Raw genomic sequence first — 18,321 nt, 5'->3', positions numbered from 1 at the left:
GCCTCACGTCAGCTATGGTGTTTGCACTTTTCAAAGCGCTTTCATAGCCCTGATCTCACTGTGCAATGACCCTGTGAAACAGGCTGAGAACCTGCTACCGTCTCCATTTTAGACGAGGGGAGGCTGAGACCTCGGGGTTTGTTGGGAAACCCTTGTGGTGAAGGGTTGCCACAAAAACCATGACTCTCGAAAGAAAGGGTGACTCTGGATGCTGCGGAAAGCTGGGGTCGGGTTGAGAGATCCCTGCCTGAGGGGCACATCTGGGGGCACAGCCATCAGTAAGCGCAGCCGCATTTACTCGATCGGGGCGGCCCGGGCCAGCCGCTGCTTCTGGATTCCCCTCCCTTCCTGACGGTGGTCCCTGCCCACGGCCTCTGTTCTCCCCTCTTCCTTATTGTGTCTCCTGATTTCCCCCCACTCCCGATGCCAGGGCCCAGAGGGGGGCAGAGGGGAGCAGGGGCGAGGCCCATGTGGCTTTGACACCCCCTCCCAGACCTCCCTCGGCAGCCCCAGCCTCTCCGCCTGTCTCAGCGTCACCCTGAGCGAGGAACTAGAGCTGACCCGGCGTGCACGTGCAGCCTTAGGTACTCTTCCGACAACGCTAATGAAGAAACCACTGGAGGTGAGAATAACTGAGCATTTCCTATTGCATGTGAACCTAGGCCTTCTCGCCCGAGCGGACACACTTAACCTAGGAGAGTTTCCAGCTGGGCCTGGCTTTGGGGGTTAGAGTCTCACTTAGGTCTCTTCATTGAAAAGCCTTCAAAACGAGGCTGGACAGTGGTCAGAACAGAGGAGACGCAGGAGGAGCAAAGACCGAGGGAAGAGCTCAGTGACGGAAGAGAGTAAACGCAAGCCATGCGGTGGGCGGTCCCCCAGCCAGGGCCCGAGCTCCCGCGCCTCTGCATTGAGAGTGCTGATGGAAGCCTCTTGCCACTCATCTCCTGGGGAAGCAGAGTGACCTGGAAATCTCCCCAGGAGCCTCACACGTGGAGGGATGTACACATCACCACAATCAACAATAACAGTTGCACACCAGAGCAGCTCTGCAGTCAGACCCTGACCCTCCATCAGTGGGCAACAGCCAAATATGGTATTGGGCATCCCTTAGCTGCATGGGTGGAGTGAAACGGTGACACAGGCCCACAAGCTTGCACCCAGCAATACAACATTTATGCCCCAGACCCACACCTTTATCACAGGCACAACTAACACACACACACACACACACACACACACAAGACACTCTGCCCACAGCGCACACACTCCTAGGCCCTACTTGTCGTCGCAGTAGGTGAACTTCATGTCCATGCTATGGCGGCTCAGGAAGGTCCTGCTGTCTAGAGGGATGTCCATGTGCGATGGGTGCTGGATGGGCTCACACATGATGATCAGGCAGGAGAGCAGGGGCTCCTTGTAGCCACAGAGACCGCCGTGAGGGGGGCAGTTGTTGTAGACCTTCACCTGGCCAGTGCAGTGCAAGACCTGGAGGCCAGCCATGGAGGGTCAGACGTGGGGCTGAGAGCACGGGGCAGGGGCACATCTGGGGCTCCAACCCATGCCTGGTGTGGCCCTACCTTCCAGGTGGCCGACTTGAGGTTGACGGTGCGGCCTCGGTTGGTGACTGTGCACTTCATCCTCATGAAGAAGTCCCGGTCTGTGGACAGGTCTTTGCTTTTCTTCCCGAAACCAGAGCCTGGGCGAGGAAGGGTGGACAGAACCGGCTGAGTTTAGCTTTTCGTTTATAAACAGAAGAGGGACCCAGTTGCAGTGCTGTCTGTGCAACACATTGTTTGCATGTCCCAAGATGTGCTCTCAGCCCCTGCAGCTGTGATGAACACGGTGCCATCTTGGCCTATGGACTAAAGCTTTCTTGTCCCCAGTTGCCTCTCAGCTGGAGTATAAACACCTGAAGAGTAGGGGTGTTACACTGTTTTATTTCCGTTGCACCCGGCATGTGGTCAGGGCTCCCCTCAGAGCAGCAAGGCAATGAGTGAGCATTTGCCACAATTTCAGCAAATCTCTGCTGGGGCAGGTCCAGGTTCCCCAGGAGGAATTCCAAGGGACAGTCTAGGAGAGGCCACAATTTCTCCAAGGGGACACACCTCTCAGATTAGAAATGTCCCTCAGACACTCCTGTATTTTCCTCACTCCTGTCCCACAGGAATCTGAACCTTCCTGTGACCTATTTTCAACCAATAATGGCTACATTCAGGATGATGTGTCATCAGCTTTCTCCCTAAAGTGACATATGTCAAGCTGAAGAGAGACCTCTGGTGCAAATCTCCTGGGACTTAGAGAGCAAGTTCACTCTGAGAATTAACTCAACATGGATATCCTTTCTCAGCCAGAATTAAATAAATCACCAAGACAAACAATATAGCTTCCTTCCTTATAGTCTCCAAGTAGCCTGCCCATTCAGAACTTTCTCCACTGTCTGTAAAACAAAGTGATAAATGCAGGAAGTGTCATCGGAATCCCCTTGTGCATGTCTAAATTCCGCCTAACCCACCATCCCCATCCTGGGTCTCTAAGGTGCATGCCTGCCTCCTGCCCAGCACCAGAGAATAATCCAGAGCCTTGTTTCGAATCTCACACTCTTCCCTCCAGGCATGGCCACCAGCCTCTGCACCTCCAGAGGGCTGTGATTTATTTGACTCTCATATCCCCAAAGATCTGTCTGTCCAGTGAATTGTGTCCCCTTTGACTCTGTCTTAAACATTACTAGGAGAGCCCACTAAGTAATGCACTAAATCGTGAATCTTTTTTTTAAAGAAAGAATATTCCTCCATCATGATAATAAAACCATGCCTTCCATACTTAATGATGTTTCTTTCCATTTTAATTTTCATAGGTGGGGTTGGCATATCATGAGATATTCTTGTACCTTGGGGCCTGGACCCACCACCAGGACCAGCGCAAGTGCTGGAGATGCGTCGGCTGTAGCTTGGGTTATTGTTATCACGGCCTCCTAACTTGTTAGCCTCTGGATTCTTGCCATTATGCCATTTGATTAATCTTTCTAAACATAGCTCTAATCGGATTACTCCACCCCTGCTCAAAAACCTTCAGTAGCTCCCGCTGTCTACAGGATAAAGTTCGAAGCCCTCCACCTGGCCTTCAAAGCTTTTCACAATCTGCCTCCTGGTCTTATCTTCCTCTAGGTGCTCAGACTAACCCTTTGCTTCCAGATTATGAGTCCACTCAGGCCGGCACCTTCAATAAGGATCTGCTTGCTGATTTATTGAGTTTGATCCCAAGTCCTCAATACATGGACCAAGAGACCTAAAGTTTACTCCGATAGAGTAGGATCATGCTGTGAATCATGGCACTGGAAAGCTGGAATGTCCTAGACTTTGCCTGGTTCAATACTGTCAATCTGAAAAAGAAGACTCCAAGGAACCAAGGAGAGTATTGACTTGGTTCAGGTCACGTGGTCAGACTGAGACTAGGGTCAGTGGTTGAACTGAGACTGAGAACCCAAGGACCAAAAGGTTTCTGGAGCAGAGAAGATATAAGAGACTTTGTTTCTTCAGGCTTCAAACACCTGCTTTAGAAAGGGATTCAGAAAACCTGCTAGCCCCCTCCCCATGGAACCAGGCAGGACTTTCTCAGCAGCACAGATAAGACACTGAAGAGCCCATGGAGGGCTCTCCAGACTGTGTTCTATAGGAGCTTGGTGGTCTGAGGCCATCAGGTGAGAGCAGAGGGGTTGTCTGAGAGGTCAGTGGGTGGGTGGGGTGGTTGGAATTCTGCATTTTGCAGGCCCAGACTGCAAGCTCAGTCTGTAACAAGGGTGGAAGTGGGCCAATGAAATGTTTGCTTTTGCAGTGTGTACGGTAACAATAGCCAAACCCTGCAGCTTAACCCTGCCTCTGTTACTCAGGTTGGACAAGCACACCTCATGGCAGTGACAGGTGAGAGATGTTAAAGGGGGTGGTTAGACATGGGCAGAATCTGCTCAGGGCAGTGATCTCGTCTCAAAGGCTCTGCTGGATTTTTTTGCACATTGGTTTTTTCTGGATCATGATACTCATGAGCCATCTCTACTACATTCGTATACAAAGGCAATACAGATCCCCTCCAAGGGGCACCAGAAGGAAGGAGACACACAATAAAGAATACTTACCATCTTTGAGACTCAGGTTCTCACGGATCTCCTCATGGTCACAGGGATGAGTAAAGTCAAAGATACTGTGTCCTGTTAACTCCACCTGTTTCAAAAACAAGGTTGGACTTCATTATTCCAACATTGAAGTAGAAGATTCCAAGAGGATGCTGAGCCACCTCCTAGATCTGGAGATAGGGAAGAGACTGAATCAGTGCTCATGTTCCCAATTCAGTGTTAGGGCCACAGACAGGGATGTAACAGGACTGCCGTTGGTGCCAGAGACTTGATACACAAGGGCTGACCTGTTAGTCTAGCCAGCAGAGCTGTCCACCAGGATGGCCACCAGCAATGCCAAACCCAATGCCAGGGGGCGGAAGTGTGATCCTGAGGCTATGGTCTGGGATCAGAGAGGGGGCAGGGTAGGTACATGCAGGGAGGGGTGAGGAGGGATGTGATCAGAACCTTCCACTAATTTTTGTCCCCAAGAGAAATGTTTTCCCTTTTTGAAAGAGCCAAAGAAGGGTAGTCACCTGTGTGAGTCCCATGAACTTGCTGACGTTTTCCGACAGAAAGATCATGTCTCCATCTTGGGTCACCACAGCAATGAAACCCTCCAAGGCTTTTAAGTACAGGTTGTCCATCTGCTGGTCAGCCTCAGCTTCAGACTCATTTTCAGAGCAAACTGGGAAGACAGGGGGGTGGAATGGCTTGCGTGAATGTGGTGCTAACCCAGATGCGACTGGCATGGACAGATGTCTGCCAGGATGGCACAAAGGCATCAATTGGACTTTTCTGGAAATACACATCGCCAACCATCTAAGCATCTGCCACATGCCCACACAGAGGGCCTGGGATGAGCACACAGGGTCAGCGAAGGTACCAGAGTCACGGATGCTGCTGTTTCTGCAGAGGAATAGAACAGGCCCATCTGGGGACAGGCCAGCCTTTAGAGTCAAGAATTGGGCTGTACAGAGTAGTATCCTGGTGGCTTTCCCTCTGTTTTGCTAAAGTAGTGGAAGAAAAGGAGGGAAATTCTTTCCTCTGCACACTCCGGTACAGATGGCTAGCTTATGGGAAGGGGGAGCATCTGGGAATGAATGATCTTGTACCACACACATACCCACACTTGACCACTGCGTACCTGGTGTCTGCCAACTAACTAGTCAGCTAAACTGATGATGATGCACTGAAGGCCAGGAGAGGGTGCCACCTCTAACAATGTTCAGGCTCTCAGTTAACATCTACATTTGAACAGAAGCTTTAGGAGAGACAATGACCCAACTCAGTGCCTTCCAGTTTCAGCAGGGACCAGAATCACCTAGAGGGCTTGCAAAAACAGGGTTTCTGGGCCCAGGACTGCTGTCTAATTTGGGGGGCTCGGTGCAAAGTAAAAATGTAGGGCCTCTTGTTGAAAAATTAAACCAGTCCCAGGACCCTTCTAAGTGTGGAGCCCAGCAGGACTGTATAAGTCACACCTGCAAGAAGCGACCCTTGAAGGGACCCATCCCCAAAGTTCCTGATTCAGGAGGTCTTGAGTGGGGGCTGAGCATCTGTTTTCCTAGGAAGGTCCCAGGTGATGTGGAAGCTGTTGGCCCCAGGACCACAGGTTGAGAATCCCCACCTTAACTCAAGGTCCTACGAGTGACCCTAATGCTGAGAAGATCAGCCTGTTTTGGCAGGTGCTGACCTATTTTGGGATGAGTGAGGAGAGGTTTTCAGCACTGTTTAAATCACACCAGGTAGGTGATCCCTTCTCCAGACAGCAGAGCCAGCCGTGTGCTTTCTGGCCTATGAAGGAGGTTTTTTCTCTTTAATTTCTTTGATCTCAGTGGCAACACTGACTTCAAAATCTGGAGTAATACCAAGACAACCTTATTTGGGTTAACTAGGCCCAGAGGAAATAGTTCTGCTTAAAATTTCCTGTTTTTAACAGTTCCGGCAGAGCTCAACTGGTTTCCATCCATGCCCAGTACACTTGCTTCCAGGAGGTGGCGAAGTTGGCTACAGCAGCCAGCCAGCTGGCCTCTGGCAGGGAGGGAGAGGGGCATTTGGGGGGCCATGAATGGAAACAGAACGTCTTGGAACTGAAGTCACAATGGCTGGAGGACCAGGAAGCCAGCAGGCTGGGCCCCTGGGGACCCTGGGACAGCCGGGCCTCTTTCCTCTGTGGAACCATTTGCTCCCACAGCACCTGCTTACCCTCCTGGGGGCTTCTGAGGGGCCCTGGCCGGCTCCCTGGCAGCTTGGAGCCGAGGGTGAAAACTGCGGTAGAGGCAGACCTTCACGCAAAGGCAGGGGTCGTGCACATCCCCCCACCCTCCCCCGCTGAAGACTTTGCTGCCGTTTTTCCTGCTCTTTTCTGTGAGTATTGTGTCTCCCCTAACGTATCATCAATCCCCAGCTCCGTGTTAGGCACAGGGGAAATTAACTACGCAGTTATTATGCCCCTACCATGTAGGTGTCTGCCCTGTGCTAGTCACAAAGCAGGAAATCAGGTATCTGTCGTCAAGTGTCACCTACTCAGTCCTGCCCCAGGGAATAGAGCACAAGGATGTGAAGAGGTGTGAGAGCAGCCCTGTCCCTGCAGGACTGTCCAGTGGTGGTGGAGACAAAGATAAGCTGCTGTGAGGTTACACACACTGGAGAAAGACCCTCGGTGCCCAGTGGAGAGCACCACAGTAGGCACCCAGTGGGGGCCTTCAGACTGCCTTGGGTTCTTGGTCTCAGTTACTTTCTTCCCAAGACCTTTCAGAATCTGACCCCAAAGAAGAGGGCCAGGTCACCAAAATCAGAGGCACTTTGCTAAGCTGAAGCCTGCTCAGCCCAGGGAGCACAACAAGATTCTTTAATGCTAAAAATAGCCCCTGTAAACAGGCTTTGATGACTCCCCACAGCCAGGATATGCGCGGGCTGAGGTTTCAGAGCACTTTTTCCGGAGCACCACTCATTTCCTTCAGGCAGCACCGCCCGGGTGGGGCGGGACCCCTTGGGCAGCAGGAGCTGGGCGTCTGGGGTGAGTGGTAGGGTGGCAGGGCAGATACTCCTGACCAGGTCTCTGAGACCAGGCTGTCACAGCTGCTGCTGCTAGTTAGGATGCATTTTTATTCCACCAGGGTCGTCTTCCCTCGTCTCCTACTCTGAGAGGCTCCAGCACTGCTTTAACTTCTTATAAAACCATTCTCCTGTGATCTTCCCGGTTCAGATGTGCTTGGCTGACAGTCACCACCTAGTTGTCATCGCAGGGGCTTTCTTTCCTTCTAAACCGATTCCTCTCCTCCAGCTCGCCCAGGGCCACAGACACCCCCTTCCCCCATTCCTGGTGTACTGACTGCAAGAGCAGTCTCAGTCGCGACAAGGAAATTATTTTCGGATTCTCACTGGATCATTAGCTATCCTGTAAACTCGACCATCCCCAGATAGTAGGCTCGGGCTACCCTCACGTCTTTGGCAGAAGGTACTGGTTTTACCTAATCTTTCTGGCCTCCCAAAAGGCCTTGAAAATCCACCCTTAAAGATTCATTCCTTTGTTCTTAACTTACTATCCTATCTCACCTCTCTGCATTAACCTTCATAAGCCGTGGTATCTTACCTCTCTGTATCAATGCTCATAAGCTGTAGCACAGGACTGGGGTTAGCAAATACCTACTGATTGACCAGATCCCTCTTTGGTTTAGGTCTTAAGGAAATGATCCGAACAAGGTCAGTATCTCTAGAAGAGATTATACATTAGCTACACTTAGACATTAACATCCTAGCATGAATCGGCTTATCAGCTCCTCTCCAAACAGGACAGAAAAGGGCCTTGGTTTGGAGGGTGAATGAGGCAAGGGGTGGGGCAGTGAAATAGTAGGAGGTGAAAACCTAGGAAAAGAAATCTGAAAGTGATCATAAGAAGGCACCAGAACCATATCTGCCTCCACAATTTCCCCTTTGGTTCCACTTTTCCTGCATGAACAGGTCATGGTAAAAACTTTACTTGCCCCGCAATTTAATATCTTTCCCTTAATAGTCTAAAGATCAGGAAATCAGAATCTCTTATTAAGACTAATGCCTTCACTAAGCAAATGCCAATGAATCAATAATCAACCTGACATTCCTCCTTAGAAACCTTACTTCACATTCACCTCCAGCTCTCATGTAAAATGAATTTGCTTTCACCGTATATGAATGTGGGGAAGTAAAAAATGTGTTTTACGGTGAAAAGCTAATTTTGCATATTTACTGTTGTTCAGTGCCCTTCGAACGCAGAAGTGACCCTCATTTAGTCACAGTTTGCGGAGCTCATCTTGAAAGGGGATTTAAGACAATCAAGTGGTATTTCCATCGATGTTCCCGTCAGAGTGTGTTCTGTTCTCGGCCCAGCGTGGAAGCTAATATCATAAAGCTATTGTTTCAGTTTGCTTCCTGTGATACAAATCTCAATCGGCAGCCCAGACTCCTAGCCTGAATTTCTTAGTGTTGAGGTTTCCTCTCCAACATTCCCACACAGAACAGCCTACTGTGAAAATCAAAGGGAAACGTGTTACTAAGTAAAGAAGAAACTTCTCTAAAGCAAAAACCTGGTCTTTTTTAGCCTTTTGAACTCTGAGGTATGCAACCAGCTATTTCCTATTATAAAATGAACCAACATCAGCGCTCACCTTTGTTAGAAATGTTTCAATAATGGGTCTGTTTTGACCTGGAAAAGCTTGGCAACTCTGCTTTTTGACAGAAATTGCTGAAAGGTAGGTAAGAGGATGGCATACTTAATATATATTGTTTATGTATACTTATTATAAATCAACTTGCTTGTTCATAGTAATTTTGATTTCCAAACTATCATTTATCGAGGGCCTAATATGTGGCAGGCAAGAAGATAAGGGCTTTTACATCCATTATCTCAATCCTCCAACAGCACCGCTTAGAAAGTCAAGCTCAGAGACAGTCAAGAGAGTTTCGCAAGACTTCAGGGAAAGTAGGCAGCCAGCGTGAGGTCCCAGCGCAGGCCCATCCGCCCACAAATCCGTATTCCTTTTCATTGAGCCACGTGTTGTTGGAAAAGCAAAATATGACTAGACATTAAAACGATCCCGCCTCCCACGCAATTCCTGGAAACAATTCCAGCAACTGGTTGAGGGCCTGTGTGGAGGGAGGGCAGAGAAAGGGGATGCTGAAAGCCATCCATCCCTCCCCCTCTCCGGGAGAGGCTTGTTTTATGAGAACTGCTCCTTCGAGGACTCCAGGGCCAGGTGGCTTTGTACCCTTTTCTGTTATGGCTTACGCTGGGACAGAGAGGACCCGACCCGACATGCTGAGGACGCTGGCTGGTCTGGGGCTGAGCCCAGCCAGAGGGCAGGCAGTTTGTGTTCACAACTTGCAACGCTCCTGAGTGGAGACGTGTACGTCTCGCTGTGGCCACTCTGGTCCCATCTCCCTTGGCGTGTCTGGCACGCAGGGGGTTCTCGTCAGTACACAGGCAAGACGTGCTCAGACGCCCAGCCTCTGATTCCTGGTCCTTTCCAAGTCAGCCTCTGCACCATGGGGAGGCTCATGCACGGGAGCACGTGGAAAACACGGCCCTGCACAAGAGAGAGGCCAGAAACAACTCACCCAACATAAGGTCGCCCCGAAGCACCTCCATTTAATTCTGGTTCCCCTGCCTTTTCCCTCCTCTTCCCCACACACTCAACCCCTTTCAGCATCTTCGCCTGACCAGGTTTGCAGAATGCACCTGCCTTCCTGTGTCTGTCTTTCCCATGGACCAAAATTCAAAACGACTTGAATTTCAGGTGCAGAATCACCGTGTGCTAAATGTGTGACTTTGGGCAGCCCTAGCTTTTCTGTGCTTCACATTTCGTCATCTGTGAGATGTTCCACAGTCAAATTCAATCAGAGATATCCCGGGATTAATGTATCACCCCTCCTGGGATTCTCTGTTGGTGGAGGAATGGGGGTGGTTGTGGAAAGAAGCAGTGATTAACCCAAAGGAATTAATGTCTAAGAGCAGAATTTCAAGCACCATTACTGGGCTGTTGAGATGTTTCAGGGCGTCTGTGCATATGTAAAGGTGATTCCAACACTAGCAGACACAGACCTCATCTGTCCAGGAAGATGAGCCTCTTTAAAAGAAAGAGGCTCACCCTGCCGGGCGTGGCTCAGCGATTGAGCGTCGACCTAGGATCCAGGCGATCGGGGTTCGATTCCCGGTCAGGGCACATGCCCGGGTTGCGGGCTCGATCAATGACTCTCTCATCATTGATGTTTCTATCTCTCTCTCTCTCCCTCTCCTTTCCTCTCTCTGAAATCAATAAAGATATATTTAAAAAAAAAAAGAAAAAAAGAAAGAGGCTCACATATTCCCTGAGACGGCTCCTCCAGACCTGCCCACTGTTCCCTCTTTCTATAGCATGTATGACAATGAATTTGCCACTGCTTTGTGTTGTTTCTTTGGAAGTATTTTATAGAGCATGTCTTTGCCCTTGGTTGTCCCTGTCCCGTCTGTACTTTTCCAAGATTCTTTAGACTTACAGTACAGGGTTAGCCCTCCAACCCTTGGACCCACTGAGCTGTCATCCTATTTTCTGAAAGTCTTTCCCCCATATCCTTCCTGTGCTCCAGGGCCCAGAATAGCACGTCGGTCTGGCCTCCCAGGCTCACATTGGATTCCCTTTGCTCAGGGTTTCTTTCCCAGAATAGCCACTTCATAACAGGATGGCAGCATCCACCCAACTCCAAGGCACCCGACTCACTCAGGAAAACTGAAAACCAACCACAAAAGGACCTTCCCTTCCCTGCCGGCCTCCCTCACACCCACTACCTTGGGTGCTGCCCACCTGTAGCACCACAACAGGCGAGGAGGGACGCTTCCCAACGCCCCGTTTCCCTATGAAATCAACAGACTAAACGGGACTGTCACATGGGAATCTGAAACTGGGAAACTCCTCGGGCCACCTCTTTCTGGTCAAGACTAACAGGAAATGGCTTTATGAAGAATGTAAACTCTGAGAAAAAAAACGTTTTGTGAACTCGAGTCTTGCAGAGATACCAGGGAGGGTGAGCATGAGCTAGTTCCATGGCGAGGTGGTTACCTGTCAAAGACGCCCCAGCGAATGAGTGTTGCCGGGTCAGGTGCCTTACAGACAGCATCTTGGTCGATCCTCAAAGACACCCTGTGCAGCAAGTACTTCTAACTGCTTTTTACAGTTGAGGAAACCAAGAGCAGAGACACAGAATAATTAGCCTGGCATACTGGCTAGTGAGAGGGGAAGACTGCCTGGGCACACGGCTGCCCTTTGGGAGAGGTGGCTGGAAGACAGGCACTAACACGCGTCCTGAGGACCCAGCCTAGAGGGACTGTGCTTCAGACGGCCAGACGGAAAGGCAGCCGAGACGGCAGCAAATGCTGCTTTGCCCTCCCAGCCCCCTCCTCCTGCGCTTCCAGGCGCCCATGCGTCTCCTTGGTCCTGTCCTCGCCTCTCATCTCCTGGCTGCGTTCACTGTGAAGGTCACGGCTGGGAGGGAGATGTGTGACATGAAGGGATGAAGCACCGATGACGGTGTTTCTGTGGGTGGAAGTTTTGCAGAATGGGGAGACCTTCCAGTGGCCTCCTAGCTCTGGCACAACAGAGCCTCCCGGGGGCGTTTACCAGCCTCACCTGAGGACAGGAGCTTGTGTGTTCGCAGGAAGCTGATGGCCAGCCGCATGATGGAGGCCTTGTCCAGGTGGGAGCTCACACTGTGAGGCAAGGGCAGCTCGTGGGCCAGCTCATAGAAGACCTCCGTCTCCTTGCTTCTCCGGGACCTTGCTGCATCCCGGGACTTCTCCTTCCTCCTCTCCGAGCTGCTCCTAGGTAGAGAGAGAGCGGTTAGTCTCTAAAACGTCACCGTCATCCGGTCACACCCCTGATCAAGACACCCCAAGGGCCCCAACCCATGGCACAACCGAACTCTCACACTGAGCCAATGTGGGCTCACACCAGTCGTCTGAGCCACACGCCCATGATGTCCTAGACAGGGCTTCACGGGTGGGGTTTGAGCAAAGACTTGCCAGTTAAATTCATCCACTGGCAATGCCTGGGACCTGGGCCTGGTTCTCTTGGGACTGAGGTGAATGTGCTGTGATGGGGAGGGAAGTGTGAGGAAGCTGTGGCCAGTGACCCAGGTGGCTGTGTCCAAAATTCTGGAAAACCAGATGAAAAACTGCTTCAAGTTTCCCTTTCTGGATAAAAATGCTCTTAGAAAAAAAATTAAGCCCAGTGCTAGACCTTACACCCTATTTTGTATCAGAGAGTGATTTCAATGCTAAAAACTGAAAATGTCATTAGAGCCCAAGAAGAATAGTCAGCCAGACATTGGTCAGTCTGGTGTCCCAGGGTGCACACCTGCCAAGGGTTGCAGAGGAGGGAGCGCATGTTTTCTTCCTAATCCCACCAGCATTTTCCTCTTCTTTGCAGGACAGAAGAAAAGATGACACATCCATACCTGCCTCTTTCAGGAAGTCCTGACAAGATCCTGGACCTTCCTATATATCGTTCTAAAACGGGCAAGTTTAAAAGCCAGACTCTCCGTATTTAAATTCTAACTTCTCCACTTGCCAGCTTTATACACTCAAATTGCTTTAACTGCTTAACCTCAACCTCAGTTTTCTCATCTGTAAAATGGTCATAATAGTACTTATACCTCACAGAGTTATAGTGAGGATTAAGTATGATAATTTATGTAAAATCTCTAGCACCAGGCCTATCCCAAGTGGAAGCAATCAATATTAGCTAGTATTAATAACAAATATGTCCATGAAAAGATGATCATGAGAGTAAAACATTACAGAAGTGTACAGTACAACCTGATTTTCACAGAAATATAGCTCTTGCATGTTACGTTAGAAAAAGCCTAGAAACATAATAATAACTATTATTCTTACAGCTGTCATATATATATAGTGCTTACTATATTCCAGGCACTGTTTTAAGTACTACTACGTTAGCTTCTTTAATTCTTACAAAGAAGTCATTATTATTATTATCTCTAATTAACAGATGACGAAATGGGTCCATAGAGGCTAACTGGTCTGCAGCTTCTCGGCAGGTAAATGGGGAAGCGGGGCTCCAGGCGGGTGAGCCCCGAATCCGGGCTCTTGCCATTGATGACTGCCTTGTCTCGTCTCTCTGCACACGAAAGTGTCAGCGGTTTCAGGGTGGTGAGGTAAGGGGCGATACTTTTTCCTTTGTGCTTATCTGTATTTTCCTATGTTTCTGAAATAACCTGTGTTGCGTTTTTAGCAAGCAGGTTTATTTCTCTTTTTGTTAAAGCGCACAGTGCAGTTTGGCCCCGCGGCCTCACCCGGCAGCCTCAGCTCCCCCCGCCGAGGCTCCCGAACCAGGGCTGTGCCCCTCTTGTTTGGCTTTGGAGCCTGCTATCTGGACAGATAACCCGTATTTTGGGATTCGTGGAATGCTTACGTGCCTTTCAAACCCTTCAAGATCTGGGGCAGAGGCAACTGTTTTGACTTTGCAACATGTTTCATTTTTAAAAAGAGAACATCCAGCCCCATTTACTCAGCCTGCAGAGGGAACGTCCAGTGGCTGCTAATGGTCAGGAGGAACCTTCAGGAAAACTACGAAATGGGTGACACCGTTTTTTCTTGCCTATCTCTCTTTTATGTTTCCTTTACCTAATCCCTGCTCCCTCCTCGCCCCGCTTTCAATTCCCAGAACTCCCCCTTGCGCTCCACCCATCGCCACCCTCTCAGATCCGCCCTCATGACCACGTTGCTTTTGCATCAGATCTTTAATGACAGTTTATAAATTAGTTTCTCCCACTTGCATTTTAATCCTGACCTCTGATCGTGAAGCAAACGCAGTTGTTCAGGGCTTGCAGGCATCACGACACAGGAAATAAGGGTGGGAAGGGGACAGAACGCTGAAACTGTACACATCACGCCTACGTGTCACGAAGGCCAGCGTCCTGAAGACGCGGATTCCATTCTCCAGCCCCAAGCCTTGCCCACCCGGCAAGGGCAGTGTCAACATGCAGCCAGTCAGCGAGGCACCTAGAGAAGCCATCCCGGGGTGGGAAAGGTCCCCAGGACAGGCCGGGCGTTCACGCCAACATCTGCGTGCGCAGAGCGGCCCTTCGCCGTTGCCCCTTCCTGGGAGTGGACGAGCAGACGCGGCAGAGAGAACCGGGAAGGGGAAAGGCAGGCTGGGCCGACGCCCTGTCTGGCGAAGGCATTTGACATCTGGGTCCTACCGTGTTCCCTGGGACTGCAAATATTCGTTGACACCTACGTTTGTGCCTGGCGCTGCACCAAGGACCTTACATATATCACCTCATTACGATCCTCCTAACAGCGCGATATGGTAGATATTGTGTGCACAGTTTATACATGTGGAGACTGCGGCTCGGACATAACATGCAACTTGCCCAAGATCACACAGCAAAGGCCTGCATAAGCCCTTGGGAATTGTCAGTGAGCAGACACTTAGAAGTCCTGAGACACGTGGGTGCTCCCTGCCTGATTCCACCCTCACCACCTACATGTGAGATGGGCAAGACAGGCATTGCTGCTCCCCCCATTTCACAGATCTGGAAACTGAGGCCTGGCCCAGCTAAGTGACTTACCAAGAGCCATCCAACTAATTAGTGGCAGAGCTGGGGCTAGAACCCATCTCTTCCTAGGCCAATATGCTTCCCACAGCTGAACGGTAGAAGGTAGTGGCTTTAGCAAGAAATAAAGAAATAGCAACATCTTAACATTTAGAAAAAGAAAGATGACTGGGAATGTCAAGCAGCCTCTTGGTTTGAAAGTCATGAGCTCCAGTTTAGCTACCTTGGTTTTAGTTGCACTCTGGGGACCAACATGACTTTAATTAAATTATCTAGTTATATTTGACACAGCCCAGAGATATCTGTCTAATGTTGACTCTTGGAAGAACAGACAAAAATGTGTAACTCTGCCATGATTTAGTTAGCGACACTGAAGAACAGGTACAATTAATGCCAAGTGTGAGCGTAAGATCCCCTGTGCCCAGCAGATGCAGGCACCATCTACTTCCTCACACAGTTTGTCAGGGTTAGGTCTCTTAGCAGATTGAACAGGGGACTGGAAGTTAGGAGGACTGATGTTTTAATATATTGGACACAAACTATCCATCTGATTTTGGACAGGAAAATGCATTCTTTGTTCCCTTATAGCCCCACCTGTAACGTGGGAGGGATCTCACGCCTCGTTTGTAAGGATCACGTGAGGTGCGTAGAGGGTTGGAAGCACAGGTGTGCCTCTCTATTCTGTGCTTCGCATTATTGCGCTTTCACCGATGTTGCGTTTTTTACAAATTGAAGGCAAGATCCTCCGCAAGCAAAGACCACGGCTCCCTGTACTGTGGTGTCCTGAAACCGACCCGCAGTGTCCCTGAGGTATGCCTGCGCTAGAAGGCTCTCCACAAATGGAAGCCGTCATGACCGATGATAATGATTCCATTATCTGGCTAATGTGAGTATTAGTCACATTCAGACTTTGGCCACAACAGCGTTCTTCATCACCAAACCACTGCTGTCTCAGGGCTGGAGACTTATTTGGGGTCAGGCTGATCCTGACCAGTCCTTTGTGTCATGTTGCTGAACCTTCTTTGGTCAATGAGGCTTTATTTCCTAAAACACTCAAACTTTACTTTCTCTCCCTACAAGGGTTCTAGAATTAATTGCAATAGACCAGAATTTCTTTAAATGATAATTCTAGACATGGCGTGTTAGAATTCTCTGGTTTCTTGTAAAAAGATATTTTATCCTAAGTTTTCTAAATCACCAGAACGGACTCAGAAATTTATTCTTACTCCACATTGCTCTTTCGACAAAGTTCCTGCTCCTGTCTTTCTTGACTGCCCTCCGGTGAGCACAATATTTTGTATACGGAACACACAGCATAAACCCGGCCTGGGTACCGGGCCCACGTGCGGCGCAGGGGTGTTGACTGAGCTCTGCGCCGGGCCGCGTGTTAGGAACTGCGGAGGGGATAAGGCAGACATCCCTTGTTTTCAAGGAGAATGCAGTCTAGTTAGGGAGCCAGCAACTTGAAACATTTCTATTAACTACAGAAATAAGTACAAACAATAAACACCATAGGTGGTTTAGATAAGAAACACGCGAGTATGAGTAAACAGGGTCAGGGAGGCAGGATTTCAGCTGATCCTAGAAGGACAAGTAACAATACCGCTGCGGTGTTTGCAGGGTTCAGAGAGCACTTTTTGCTCCTACATGTGTTATCTCATGTGAGTCTCACATCAGCCCTGAGAGATAGGAACTAGTATCCCCATTTAATAGATGAAGAAGTGGAGATTCAGAGGGATTAAGTAGCTTGTTAAGTTAGATATTGTCTCAAACCTAGTTCCTCTGGGTCTCCAGGATCAAAGGTTTCTCCACTGGCAGCAAAGAAACTGTTACCTATTGTAAGCCTTCCGAATGCACTGTGAGGGTTAGAGACTTTCCCACATATTGGATGGTCATGTACAGGGCAGGAGGAATAGGTTAGATTGGAAAGAGAGACAGTGGCATACAGATTCCGTGGGGGGTGACGGGAGGCTCTGTCCTTAAATGAGCTCCCACTCACCTGGGGAAAAGACCCACGCCCTAGGAGTAGGATTCAAAACCAACATCGGAGTTCAAACGGAGTGTGAGCAGGAAGAAGGGGAGGCGGTGCTGTGGGTTTAGCAGGAGGCTGCCTCCATCCCGCAGGGCTGGGGTGGTGTTATCAGGAGTGGCTCCTCAGTGCTCCATAAAGCTGCAGGTCCAACCTGCATGTATGTGTCTCTCCATGTTGCCAGCGGAGAACAAGCAGTTTCTGTCTTTTTTTTTTTTTTTTTTTTGACACCTTAATATACACAAATTTATACTTAAGTCCCAAATTGGAAACTCAAAGTCTGAAATATTGGATCCCAACTAAGGAAAGTAACCACTTAAGGACCAGGCAGTCAGTCAAAAGACAAAACTGGCCTAAAGCTCCAGCAGGTAAATGCTACAATTCAACCAGGAAAAACTTCTTGGTCCAGAGCTTCGCTATCTTAAAAATGTCTCCTTAACTTCTGGGTCATTGCTCCAAGATGGAATCATTATCAGCTCTTGGGCAATAAGCTCCTGGTTTCTGGCTTCCAGGTGAATACAGCCCGGTGGGGCCTCCAAGATGTCACCAGCTGCACCAGTGGGGTTGGCTGCTTACTTAGTGACAGTCTCCTGATGTTTAGTGTGATCAGGACTCCCAAGTTTAATGCTTGTGGGCCATCAGGTTATCAAAACCATATGTCCATTACTTATGAGGTTAGAGAGCTTAGAAGCAGAATGGATTATAGGTCAGGGAGGGAGGCTGAAGCTAATTAAACCATCTTAGATGAATCTATTGGTTGACGGTGAAGTTCTAAGCAGGTACCAGTTTGCAGGAGCTGTGAATGGAGGAAATGAGATAAAATGCAATTAGGAGGAGCTCTCATGAGCCCTCACTGAGGCTGTGCGGCTGTGGACAATGCTGCCCGAGGGAGAAACACACCGGCTTCAGGTCCCAGAGATCAGGACAAGTGGCTGACCCACACTCCTCGGGCGTGATTGCCTTGCGGATTAAACGAGAGCAGAACCAAAGCCAGCGCGTCTCAATCTTGGCCACTCACTGGAATCATCAGAGGAGCCCTAAAAACTGATGCTTTGGTCCTTTGTGGAATCGCCCAGAGATTCCCATGTAATAGGCCGGAGGCACAGCCTGAGCATTGGATTTAAAGCTTCCCGTGTGATTCTTCAGTGCAGCCAGGGCTGGGAACCACTGTTGCAAAGCAGTCAGCTTTAAAATACAACACCCCCCTCCCCTTTTTATTTTTGGTGGAAGGCAGAGGAAACTGATATTGATTGAGCACTGGGGGCTAGGTGCGCTTCATAAACAACTTCACCTGACCCTCACTTAAAACATGCAGTGTGTTTGGTCTGGCTTTTGCTTAGCAGTGGTTTTCAACTTTAGTCTATAGCAGAATCACCTGGAGGGCTTATTAAACCATAGGTTTCTGATCGTGTGATCACATGTCTTTGGAGGACTGACACCCAGCCTGCTTCTTAAACCTAGCCACACGCTTTCCCTCTAACGGGCAGTGTTCACATTCACTATGGCCAGCAAATTTGGAGTCACCACCAAAACCCAGTTATTCATCTGGGAGCTCATGTGACCATGCCTGTACCAGATGCTGTAACTGACAGAAAGA

At 49.5% G+C, this 18,321-nt stretch overlaps 1 protein-coding gene across 1 annotated transcript in view; it reads right to left on the bottom strand.

Annotated features, from left to right (window-relative positions):
• Window positions 1–18,321, bottom strand: part of EPAS1 (endothelial PAS domain protein 1) — a 78,515-nt gene that overhangs the window by 23,302 nt on the left and 36,892 nt on the right. Inside the window, exons 2-6 of the mRNA XM_081156243.1 lie at window positions 11,746–11,936; window positions 4,642–4,793; window positions 4,130–4,214; window positions 1,578–1,696; window positions 1,280–1,485 (exon numbers count right to left, since the gene is read on the bottom strand). Of these exons, the coding sequence (XP_081012369.1) occupies window positions 1,280–1,485; window positions 1,578–1,696; window positions 4,130–4,214; window positions 4,642–4,793; window positions 11,746–11,936 (753 nt within the window). The remainder of the gene's footprint in view (window positions 1–1,279; window positions 1,486–1,577; window positions 1,697–4,129; window positions 4,215–4,641; window positions 4,794–11,745; window positions 11,937–18,321) is intronic.

This window comes from Miniopterus schreibersii, assembly GCF_964146895.1.
Source record: "Miniopterus schreibersii genome assembly, chromosome: 13".
Classification (NCBI taxonomy): Eukaryota; Metazoa; Chordata; class Mammalia; order Chiroptera; family Miniopteridae; genus Miniopterus; species Miniopterus schreibersii.
This window is presented reverse-complemented; position numbering and strand designations above follow the sequence as displayed.